Source organism: Dendrobates tinctorius, unplaced genomic scaffold, assembly GCF_039654945.1.
Source record: "Dendrobates tinctorius isolate UK_male_01 unplaced genomic scaffold, ASM3965494v1 ptg000135l, whole genome shotgun sequence".
Taxonomy (NCBI): Eukaryota; Metazoa; Chordata; class Amphibia; order Anura; family Dendrobatidae; genus Dendrobates; species Dendrobates tinctorius.
In genome coordinates, this window is record NW_027361803.1 from 14,721,413 (window position 1) to 14,734,642 (window position 13,230).

Consider the following 13,230-nt stretch of genomic DNA (forward strand, 5'->3'; position numbering starts at 1 on the left):
CTTCTACATATAATCCATGATTTGCATCTGACACTGTTAGGTATGTATTTATCATTGCTTACATAAACATCAACATATTCCACAGTGCGGTAGAGAAATGGTTACCGTTCACATCAATCCAGAGATTTCACATGCTGCGCTCCAAAAGCAACAAGTGTGAATATCTCTGCAATGGAGCAACGCAGCGCAAAATGGAAAACAGCGGCAGAATCGGGGGAGCGCAGGGATTTTTTGCTAGGTATTTGTTTTAATTTTTTTTGGGGCAAGTGACCAGTCCTGTTTAACTGATAAGAATGTATTTTTGGAGGAAACAGGAGAAACCTACTAAAACAAGGAGAGGCCATATAACCACTACAGAAATACTGTCCTTGGTTGGAATCACTGAATTTGAATCCAGTATACCGGCACTCGAATAATTAGTGGTAACCGCTCTGAACCGCTGCTGCTTTTTACATTTTTATGATTTTTTTCTATTATTACAACTTAACAAAACAAAAATAATAATTTGGTAAGGGTTCTCACAACGGCCACTAGGGCTCACACAGTAGACCAACGTTTCCTGTTTCCTGCACCTGACTTATCAGCTTTGCTGTATAAACTGGAACAGATGAGCAGAGTCATTTCATTATTATTAGAGTGCGGGGAAGTTATTGATCTCTCTGTTGTACTGAACTTTGTGGATTCTGGAGGACGTAACCATTGACTTCTATTTATTGCATCTGCTATAAAACGCACACGCTCCGCTGGACCATCTAGAAAGACCACAAAGATGGGAAATAGGGTCGCCCTAAATTAAAACTACACCCAAGTAATATCAGACATCTGTGGCCCCTGAGTGTAGAGGAGGCCAAACAGCAAGGGGAGCAATAACAAGAATATAACACTAGAGGGCGCCATAACAAGTATTTTATTTATTTACTAGCTGAAGAGCCCGGCGTTGCCTGGGCATATTAACCAACTGTGGTTAGTTATAACAGATTATAATGATTATATTTCACATAAAAACATTTCACATCATATATTCAACACTACAGATTTGCAACACAAATTAACTAAACGATTACCCAAGTATCCTCTCCTGTGTGATACTGACTGCTGAGCTGTGTATCTAATCCTATCGTGTGTGATACTGACTGCTGAGCCGTGTATCTAATCCTATCGTGTGTTACTGACTGCTCAGCCGTGTATCTAAACCTATCCTGTGATACTGACTGCTCTGCCGTGTATCTAATCCTATTCTGTGTGATACTGACTGCTCAGCCGTGTGTCTAATCCTATCCTGTGTGATACTGACTGCTGAGCCGTGTGTCTAATCCTATCCTGTGTGATACTGACTGCTCAGCCGAGTATCTAATCCTATCCTGTGTGATACTGACTGCTGAGCCGTGTATCTAATCCTATCCTGTGTGATAATGTCTGCTGAGCCGTGTATCTAATCATATCCTGTGTGAAACTGTCTGCTGAGCCATGTATCTAATCCTATCCCGTGTGATACTGTTTGCTGAGCCGTGTATCTAATCCTCCTGTGTGATACTGACTGCTGAGCCGTGTATCTAATCCTGTCCTGTGTGAAACTGTCTGCTGAGCCGTGTATCTAATCCTATCCCGTGTGATACTGACTGTTGAGCCGTGTATCTAATCCTATCCTGTGTCATACTGACTGCTGAGCCGTGTATCTAATCCTATCCTGTGTCATACTGACTGCTGAGCCGTGTATCTAATCCTATCCTGGGTGATACTGACTGCTGAGCCGTGTATCTAATCCTATCCTGTGTGATACCTACTGCTGAGCCGTGTTTCTAATCCTATCCTGTGTGATACTGACTGCTGAGCCGTGTATCTAATCCTATCCTGTGTGATACTGACTGCTGAGCCGTGTATCTAATCCTGTCCTGTGTGATACTGTCTGCTGAGCCGTGTATCTAATCCTGTCCTGTGTGAAACTGTCTGCTGAGCCGTGTATCTAATCCTATCCTGTGTGATACTGACTGTTGAGCCGTGTATCTAATCCTATCCTGTGTGATACTGACTGCTGAGCCGTGTATCTAATCCTATCCTGTGTGATACTGACTGTTGAGCCATGTATCTAATCCTATCCTGTGTGATACTGACTGCTGAGCCTTGTATCTAATCCTATCCTGTGTGATACTGACTGCTGAGCCGTGTATCTAATCCTGTCCTGTGTGATACTGACTGCTGAGCCGTGTATCTAATCCTATCCTGTGTGATACTGACTGCTGAGCCGTGTATCTAATCCTGTCCTGTGTGATACTGACTGCTGAGCCGTGTTTCTAATCCTATCCTGTGTGATACTGACTGCTGAGCCGTGTATCTAATCCTGTCCTGTGTGATACTGTCTGCTGAGCCGTGTATCTAATCCTGTCCTGTGTGAAACTGTCTGCTGAGCTGTGTATCTAATCCTATCCCGTGTAATACTGACTGTTGAGCCGTGTATCTAATCCTATCCTGTGTCATACTGACTGCTGAGCCGTGTATCTAATCCTATCCTGTGTGATACTGACTGTTGAGCCATGTATCTAATCCTATCCTGTGTGATACTGACTGCTGAGCCGTGTTTCTAATCCTATCCTGTGTGATACTGACTGCTGAGCCGTGTATCTAATCCTATCCTGTGTGATACTGACTGCTGAGCCGTGTATCTAATCCTGTCCTGTGTGATACTGTCTGCTGAGCCGTGTATCTAATCCTATCCCGTGTGATACTGACTGTTGAGCCGTGTATCTAATCCTATCCTGTGTCATACTGACTGCTGAGCCGTGTATCTAATCCTATCCTGTGTGATACTGACTGTTGAGCCATGTATCTAATCCTATCCTGTGTGATACTGCTGAGCCGTGTATCTAATCCTATCCTGTGTGATACTGACTGCTGAGCCGGGTATCAAATCCTGTCCTGTGTGATACTGACTGCTGAGCCGTGTTTCTAATCCTATCCTGTGTGATACTGACTGCTGAGCCGTGTATCTAATCCTGTCCTGTGTGATACTGTCTGCTGAGCCGTGTATCTAATCCTGTACTGTGTGATACTGTCTGCTGAGCCGTGTATCTAATCCTGTCCTGTGTGAAACTGTCTGCTGAGCCGTGTATCAAATCCTGTCCTGTGTGAAACTGTCTGCTGAGCTGTGTATCTAATCCTATCCTGTGTGATACTGATTGCTGAGCCGTGTATCTAATCCTATCCTGTGTGATACTGGGCTCCCCCTGCAGTCTGAGTCAGAGGGTGGTCTGTGTTGGCACGGTAATAAATTGTTATTTCCAGCTTTACAGAAGGACGATAACACCATAGAAATGATAAGAATAATAGGCCTCAGTTACCACAACTGTCTACAAGGAAAACTGATGCTCATAGCAACCAATCACAGCTCAGCTTTCATCTGTTAAACAGCTCTGGGACAGCGTGGCGCGTTCTGAGTGGCGACTTTTGTGTTTGGACTTTTATGTGGCGAGGTTGGTGTGTGTGGTGAAATGTGTGCTGAGGGTGGTATATGTGGTGAAGCACGTGGTAGTGTGTGGCGCATTTTGTGTGTGTGTTCATATCCCCGTGTGTGGTGAGTATCCCATGTCAGGGCCCCCCCTTAGCAACTGTACGGTACATATTCTTTGGCACCATCGCTCTCATTCTTTAAGTCCCCCTTGTTCACATCTGGCAGCTGTCAATTTGCCTCCATCACTTTTCCTTTCACTTTTTCCCCATTATGTAGATAGGGGCAAAATTGTTTGGTGAATTGGAACACGCGGGGTTAAAATTTCGCCTCACAACATAGCCTATGACGCTCTCGGGGTCCAGACGTGTGACTGTGCCAAATTTTGTGGTTGTAGCTGCGACGGTGCGGATGCCAATCCCGGACATACATACACACATACATACACACACACACACACACACATACCTACATACATACACACACACACACATTGAGCTTTATATATTAGATTATGCTTTGCTTATATAGCGCTATCTTAGGCTAATTTCACATTAGAGTTTTTTGCGCAGCGCATCTTGCGCAATAGAAAAGCATTAAAAAATGCATCATGCGTTTGCGTTTTTTATGCGCATGCATTTTAACCAGTTTCTAGCCATGTTTGCTAGCCATGTCCATGCGCACGCCTGCGTTTCCATAGACTGTAACGCGTTTTTTTATGCATTCCGTTCACAAGCGAATGCATGCGTTTTTAACACCGTTGGACGGACCCAAAAATGCAACAGGTTGCGTCTGGCGCGTCTAGACACACACCTGAAAAAACCGCATGCGCATGATAACGCAGCCGAATGCATGCAAACGTAAGACCATGCGCACGCCATGTTAAACATAGGTGCGCATGCGCACGATGCGCTGCGCAAAAAAACGCTAATGTGAAACCAGCCTTATTCTGCAGCGCATTTACAGACATTATCATCACTCTCCCCATTGAGGTTCAAAATCTAAATTCCCTATCAGTATGTAACAGCAGGAGGCGCCATAACAAGTATGCAACACCAGGGGGCGCCATAACAAGTATGTAACACCAACGGGCGCCCTAACTAGTATGTAACACCAAGGAGCGCCATAATAAGTATTTAACACCAAGGGGTGCCCTAACTAGTATGTAACACCAAGGGGTGCCATAATAAGTATTTAACACCAAGGGGCGCCCTATCTAGTATGTAACACCAAGGGGCGCCGTAACAAATATGTGGTCACAATACAGGGGCAATTTTTAAAAATACTCCCTTCTGAGAAGTGTAATATTTAATCATGGGACAAACCTTTATGTCCCCAGTACTTTCTAGATAGGGGGTGCAGTTACTGCCATCCCCACCAAACACCGTTGATGACGGTGTTAGTAGCTTTCCTCTCGGTTCCTATTGGCCTATGTGCGGTGTTACTCGCCTCCTGCAGGCACTGCCTTCCCTCCGGCTTTGTGAAGGTAAAGGCATGTGACCGTGTGGTGTGAGGCGCTCAGAGATCAGCCGCTTCCTTTCATTCATTATATATGGTCAGCGATTATATCATATATTTCCACATTTCCTCAGTATAATGATGCCATAACCCTAGTGGCCAGAGTCTAAACCCTGGATGATTTATTAGAAGTGAATTCTGCCAATGTGGGAGTCCACTACGACTAGTATTTCATATGCTAGAGATGGATGTGACACATTTCTTAAGAAATGTAGTATATTTGGCGCATATTTGGCTGCCCCCCCCAAAAAAAAAAAAAGTGCCACATAATTTTTTTTTAAAAAGTGCTTTGTTCATTATTGGACAGAGAATTAATTAATAAATTATGAAATTAATGAATTATTAAATTCCCCCACCTATTGCTGTTATACGTACTGGATGTGAGGATGCAGTAGATCTGGGGGATCAGCACAGCTTCATTCCTGGACTGATTTACCCTTCTGAAGAATGATTCAGCACTTTCCTTCCTATTTTTACCCAATTTCCTCTTTCTTCTCTGAGAAGAGAGAGGTTTCCTTTATTTATTGTTTCTCCAATCTCTAACACTGAGAGAAGGGAGCGAGAGAGCAGATCACATGTCCAGCTAGGATCTCTAACACTGAGAGAAGGGAGTGGGAGAGCAGAGGGGAGAGCAGGTCACACGTCCAGCTAGGATCTCTAACACTGAGAGAAGGGAGTGGATGAGCAGAGGGGAGAGCAGATCACATGTCCAGCTAGGATCTCGAACACTGAGAGAAGGGAGTGGAAGAGCAGAGGGAGAGCAGATTACACATCCAGCTAGGATCTCTAACACTGAGAGAAGGGAGTGGAAGAGCAGAGGGAGAGCAGATTACACATCTAGCTAGGATCTCTAACACTGAGAGAAGGGAGTGGAAGAGCAGAGGGAGAGCAGACTATATATGTCCAACTAGGATCTCTAACACTGAGAGAAGGGAGTGGGAGAGCAGAGGGGGGAGCAGATCACATGTCCAGCTAGGATCTCGAACACTGAGAGAAGGGAGTGGAAGAGCAGAGGGCGAGCAGATCACACGTCCAGCTAGGATCTCGAGCACAGAGAAGGGAGTGGAAGAGCAGAGGGAGAACAGATTACACATCCAGCTAGGATCTCTAACACTGAGAGAAGGGAGTGGAAGAGCGGAGGGGAGAGCAGATCACATGTCCAGCTAGGATCTCGAACACTGAGAAGGGAGTGGGAGAGCAGAGGGGAGAGCAGATCACATGTCCAGCTAGGATCTCGAACACTAAGAGAAGGGAGAGCAGATTACACATCCAGCTAGGATTTCTAACACTGAGAGAAGGGAGTGGAAGAGCAGAGGGAGAGCAGAATATATGTCCAACTAGGATCTCTAACACTGAGAGAAGGGAGTGGAAGAGCAGAGGGATAGCAGATTATATGTCCAACTAGGATCTCTAACACTGAGAGAAGGGAGTGGGAGAGCAGAGGGGGGAGCAGATCACATGTCCAGCTAGGATCTCGAATACGGAGAGAAGGGAGTGAAAGAGCAGAGGGAGAGCAGATTACACATCCAGCTAGGATCTCTAACACTGAGAGAAGGGAGTGGAAGAGCAGAGGGAGAACAGATTACACATCCAGCTAGGATCACTAACACTGAGAGAAGGGAGTGAAAGAGCAGAGGGAGAGCAGATTATATGTCCAGCTAGGATCTCTAACACTGAGAGAAGGGAGTGGGAGAGCAGAGGGGAGAGCAGATCACATGTCCAGCTAGGATCTCGAACACTGAGAAGGGAGTGGGAGAGCAGAGGGGAGAGCAGATCACATGTCCAGCTAGGATCTCGAACACTGAGAGAAGGGAGAGCAGATTACACATCCAGCTAGGATTTCTAACACTGAGAGAAGGGAGTGGAAGAGCAGAGGGCGAGCAGATCACACGTCCAGCTAGGAGCAGAACTCTGCAGGAGCAAAACGCTAGAAATATTCTAATGAAGACTATTTAGAAAGTTGCCTATTTCTACACCTAATTTTTGGCAGTGATCGATATCCGAGTCCTGCACAAGGAATATCGGGGGAGTTCATGTAAAGAAGTGGGGAATCTGTAGAATCCATATTGTGTTACTGACAAGGACACGGGTTTACTTTCCCCGACACACTAATGGCCTCTCCTCGACGTGTCACCCGGCTCTGCTGTTCTTCTCACACAGTCGTAAATAGGCCTCATCCGTCTTCCATTTTTATTGTCCTTATCCTCTGCGTTCCTGGAAAAGTCTCTCAATAACATATTGTTAATGTCTGAGGGGCCGAAGACGCACAAACGCGGGAGAGCGGTCACGTTCCTCGCCTCGCTGTTTTGTCGCGGTCTGCTATTTCTCACTTACACTTCTCCCGCTGCTGATGGCACATTTCTCGTTCTCGTGTCAGAAAACAGTTGATATATTAAAGCTGCCGCGAGTCGCGGATTTTCATTTTTTTCTTATGGTACCATAGGTTTTGATTTTCTTGAAATTGACATTTTCCAGAATCTGGTCAGGAGATCTATCTGGCAGTGGTCCTATGTCAAGTTTCTGTTACTTTCTAAGTCACAGTAAATAAAGTCTTTGCGTTTTGTCTTTTAGTTTTTTTTTTTCTTTCCTGAAAGGGATTGTCTTCATGCCATATTAATTTAAGAGCCACTATGGTGGAGACTATAGTATCTAATTGGCTATCACGCAATACTACATTTCCCCCCGTAGTGGCCACTGTCTGACTGGCTCTGACCTGCTCTGTGTCGATCAGTGATTAACAGAAGCAAGGCGATGTGCTAGCAGTAGGATAGGTGATAAATGTTTTATTGCTGGGGGTTCGATTAACGGGGCACTCATAGATCAGGCGTTCTTGTGTTCATTGCCAGAGGAAGTACATAGGATTGGGAACCAACCACTCAATGGACCTGAGATGGTTGGTCAGACGTAATCTTAGTTATTCTTTGAATATGGGATACATGTTTTTAGTGATAATACCCCTTTAAATAGATGGGTAGTCCCCCACATATTAGTCACTGTGGGGTTCGTTTATTGTACAAGGGGCTTCCCTGCTGTCCAATGCGTAGGGCGGCCTCCCTACTCTTCCCCAATAGATGACATCTGGTTAGAGAACGATCCAGAATGTCTGATTTCTTACTGATGATCCTTTTGTTCTCTGGAAGATACACCAAGGACAGAAGACTTTGGAGGGGCAAGGAGGACAGAGGAGTCTGAATGGATGAGGAGGACAGTGGAGTCTCGAGGGTCAAGAAGAACAGAGGAGTCTGAATGGATGAGGATGATTGAGGAGTCTAGAAGGACGAGGAGGACAGAGGAGTCTGAAAGGATGAGGAGGATAAAGGAGTCTGAGACTGAAAGGATGAGGAGGAGAGAGGAGTCTCAAGGGGCATGGAGAACAGAGGAGTCTGAAAGGATGAGGAGGAGAGAGGAGTCTCGAGGGGCATGGAGAACAGAGGAGTCTGAAAGGATGAGGAGGACAGAAGAGTCTCGAGGGGCATGGAGAACAGAGGAGTCTGAAAGGATGAGGAGGACAGAGGAGTCTCGAGGGGCATGGAGAACAGAGGAGTCTGAATGGATGACGAGGAGGAGTATGGAGAGACAACGAGGGCAAATAAGTTTGGAGGAACGTGGAGGAAAGAGTAATCTGGAGGGTTGAGGAGGACACAGGCAATCTGGAGGGATGATTATGACAGAGGAGTCAGGATTGACAAGACGGATTATTGAGAGACGATGAGGGCAACAAAGTGTGGAAGATAGAGGAGTCTAGAGGGGCGAGGAGGAGTATGGAGGGACGACGAGGGCAAATAAGTTTGGAAGACAGGAGTCTGGAGGAGCGAGGAGGACAAAAGAGTATGGAGGGATGATGAGGACAAATAAGTTTGGAGGAATGCGGAGGGTAGAGGAGACTGAAGGGGTGAGGAGAATAGAGAGTCAGGAGGGACGAGGCGGACAAAGGGTTCTGGGGTACAAGGAGGACAGAGCAGTGTTGCGGGATGAGGAGGAGGACGGAGGGACAAGTCTGGAGGGAAGAGTAGGGCAATGTAGTCTGGAAGATAGATGTTTGAAGGTGGAGGAGGGCAGAGAAGTCAGGAGGGTGAGGAGGACAGGGCCTTCTGCAGGATGACAGGGGCGTCTGGCAGTGCTTCTATTAGAGGGGGATCTAAAGGGCAATGTTTCTTCTTGTTGAGTGACGTACTCTCTATTAGAGAACAAATCAGCGCTCGGCCAAGTTCCTGTGTGTGGAGGAGTCTGGAGAGATGGCCGATGGTGGAACGATCGAAATGTGTGTGTGAGCCGTTAGTGTCGGGGCAGCCTTTTAACAAACGTACAAAATTACTCAGCGAGCTTATACCCTGTAGACACACGGGTCTGCAAAGGAGCCGTGTAAAAATACAGTAGAACTGTTACATGAAAAATTAGTCATTTTTTAAGTTGTATTGGAGTAATTTAAAATGGTTAAGAATTGTCTTATAGTAGAATAGAAGTCACAATTATTGTTGTTGTTTATTTCTATCAGGTCCACACAAAATTCCACTGCCGACAGGCTCACGCGCCAGGCACTGACACTACCTGCGTTGCTTTCTCTTATGGCGGTACAGTAATAGCCACACGAGGAGGTAAGTTATATTCTGCTGGAACATTACTGATCCTGAGTTACCTCCTGTATTATACTTCAGAGCTGCACTCACTATTCTGCTGGTGCAGTCACTGTGTACATACATTACATTACTGATCCTGAGTTACATCCTGTATTATACTCCAGAGCTGCACTCACTATTCTGCTGGTGCAGTCACTGTGTACATACATTACATTACTGATCCTGAGTTACATCCTGTATTATACCCAGAGCTGCACTCACTATTCTGCTAGTGCAGTCACTGTGTACATACATTACTTTACTGATCCTGAGTTACATCCTGTATTATACCCCAGAGCTGCACTCACTATTCTGCTGGTGCAGTCACTGTGTACATACATTACATTACTGATCCTGAGTTACATCCTGTATTATACCCAGAGCTGCACTCACTATTCTGCTGGAGCAGTCACTGTGTACATACATTACATTACTGATCCTGAGTTACATCCTGTATTATACCCCAGAGCTGCACTCACTATTCTGCTGGAGCAGTCACTGTGTACATACATTACTTTACTGATCCTGAGTTACATCCTGTATTATACCCCAGAGCTGCACTCACTATTCTGCTGGTGCAGTCACTGTGTACATACATTACATTACTGATCCTGAGTTACATCCTGTATTATACCCAGAGCTGCACTCACTATTCTGCTGGTGCAGTCACTGTGTACATACATTACATTACTGATCCTGAGTTACATCCTGTATTATACCCAGAGCTGCACTCACTATTCTGCTAGTGCAGTCACTGTGTACATACATTACTTTACTGATCCTGAGTTACATCCTGTATTATACCCCAGAGCTGCACTCACTATTCTGCTGGTGCAGTCACTGTGTACATACATTACATTACTGATCCTGAGTTACATCCTGTATTATACCCAGAGCTGCACTCACTATTTTGCTGGAGCAGTCACTGTGTACATACATTACATTACTGATCCTGAGTTACATCCTGTATTATACCCCAGAGCTGCACTCACTATTCTGCTGGAGCAGTCACTGTGTACATACATTACTTTACTGATCCTGAGTTACATCCTGTATTATACCCCAGAGCTGCACTCACTATTCTGCTGGTGCAGTCACTGTGTACATACATTACATTACTGATCCTGAGTTACATCCTGTATTATACCCAGAGCTGCACTCACTATTCTGCTGGTGCAGTCACTGTGTACATACATTACATTACTGATCCTGAGTTACATCCTGTATTATACCCCAGAGCTGCACTCACTATTCTGCTGGTGCAGTCACTGTGTACATACATTACATTACTGATCCTGAGTTACATCCTGTATTATACCCAGAGCTGCACTCACTATTCTGCTGGAGCAGTCACTGTGTACATACATTACATTACTGATCCTGAGTTACATCCTGTATTATACCCCAGAGCTGCACTCACTATTCTGCTGGAGCAGTCACTGTGTACATACATTACTTTACTGATCCTGAGTTACATCCTGTATTATACCCCAGAGCTGCACTCACTATTCTGCTGGTGCAGTCACTGTGTACATACATTACATTACTGATCCTGAGTTACATCCTGTATTATACCCAGAGCTGCACTCACTATTCTGCTGGTGCAGTCACTGTGTACATACATTACATTACTGATCCTGAGTTACATCCTGTATTATACCCCAGAGCTGCACTCACTATTCTGCTGGTTGTTGCAGCTGCAATATGTAATGCAATAGTGGCAGATAGTGTCTCTTTCTGGACAGTACATCAATGTCGGAGTGATTTTCAGTGATTTACAATATCAGTGAGTTGTGATATAAAGGTAAGATGTGATGCTGTAGGAAATAACAGAATTGTGGAGCTCTCTGCCCCTTTAGACATTGCTCTCAGGATGATGCTTTTGGAGGTCTGGCTGGTACAGTGTCTATTAGGACTCTGCTCCCTTGGAAATTCTGAGTTAATGCTGTGGAGGGTGTACTCTATTTAGGATCCATGTCACACCAGAGCCGTTACAATGAGAACCTGCCCTGTTCCGATTCGGTGTAATACTACATTTCTCCAGCGGGATTGCTGCAGGAAAATAAAGCAGTTACTGCTAGGTATCCCCATAGATCACAGGCGATCTCTGGATGTCTGAGCGGGGGGACTGTTTTACATTATATTAGTGACAAGGAGAGGAAGCCCCCTTTAAGAGTGCTGCTGAAAGCAGGTTGTGCGTGGGGGTCCTGTGTGGAACCATGTTCCAGCATTGCTCCCAGACCAGTGATATTCTCACACGGCTTGCTCCTTCTCTGCGGGCTCTCCGCCAGGACTCCAGTCACACAACATACATTATATCCCTGATTATATGACGGTATTATAGAATTATCAGTCCTTATTAAAAAGGAAATCCGTCTCCTCCCGGCCGGGGATGAGGACTTGCTCCATGTTCCTGGTCTGCGTCTTCTAAAGACTGAAAATTTCCAAAGAGCGGAGGAAGAATTATTGGTCGGAAACCTGTGAAATTTGTTACATCCTGGGAAGTTTCTTTTTCTAGTTATGTTTTTTTTTTTTATGGGTTTTGACTGAATTTTTGATGATTCTTTTGTACCTTGTCCAATAAGTGAGCGGCGGGGCAGCGTAAATCCAGCGTAGAGTAGTTCTCTGGACGGAGACCAAGGAAGCCAGATGTGCAATGAGTTTTACTGTAACACACCTGCTGAGTGTGCAGCCAGAAAACGGGACACGACTCCCGCGCCCGCCCCGTACACGGCTCCCCACATGACGCTAGCCAGGCACGCGGAGCCAGCGAGGGTTAAAGGGAAGGCAACAGGCCAAGTCCTAAGCAAACTTTCCATTACAAGTAATGAAATACGCAGACTCCGCTGCACTTGTCCTTTTGTAGAAGAGCAAAATTTCCATTACGGACATTATTGATTTGGGGCTAATTTACAGTATTCCTCCGATGCCACGGAGGCAAAAATACCTTGACCAGCAAATCAAACGGATTGAACTCACTGGGGGCGGAGCAGGAGCCGGGGCGTACGGATGTTTGGGTGGGCTGAGATCTTAAGGAGCACACCGCTCCCCATCCTTCCACCTTCCTTTTTGCAATCTGTTATGAATGCCGGCCACATGCCGGCTTTCACTAGAGGATCCTAATTACAGGCATGGGGGTCATCAGCAGACGGACGTGCCGATGCTGCTGTCAAATATGGACAGCGGGATTAACAGGTTAACAACCTCGGGGGGGCAGAACCACCACTCCACCTGCTGCTGTTAGTCATATGATGGCTGATTAAATCAGCCATCATCAGCCGGAAAAACCAGGGACACGACATGTTATGTACGTTTATGTCATATGTCGTGAAGGTGTTAGAGGAAAACTACTTAAGAGGGACGTTCCTTATTATTCAGCAGCCAGAGGTTTCAAGCAATATGGGAAAGTATGTCTCTGCTGCGGAAAAAAGGTAATAAAGCAATGCCTCACACGAGGTATGAAAACATTAGATATTTGATAAAATAAAAACTTAAGCGTGATCATCGTACTGTGAAGGGATTTGTCTCTGATAAAAGCACAGAAGACTAGTTCGTGCAGATAAAGGCATAATCAGGAAGGTATGTTCCAGACAAATTTATCGGATTTAAAGGGCAGCTGCTAAAATACTATTACAAAACGGTAAACCGATATTT

General features: G+C 45.5%; 1 protein-coding gene across 2 annotated transcripts in view; it reads left to right on the forward strand.

Moving 5' to 3' along the window:
• The window catches only part of WDR70 (WD repeat domain 70), a 319,614-nt gene that overhangs the window by 168,251 nt on the left and 138,133 nt on the right, over positions 1-13,230 (forward strand). For both annotated transcript variants that reach the window (XM_073543960.1, XM_073543959.1), the window contains exon 11: positions 9,456-9,555. In XM_073543960.1, coding sequence (XP_073400061.1) covers positions 9,456-9,555 — 100 coding nt within the window. The remainder of the gene's footprint in view (positions 1-9,455; positions 9,556-13,230) is intronic.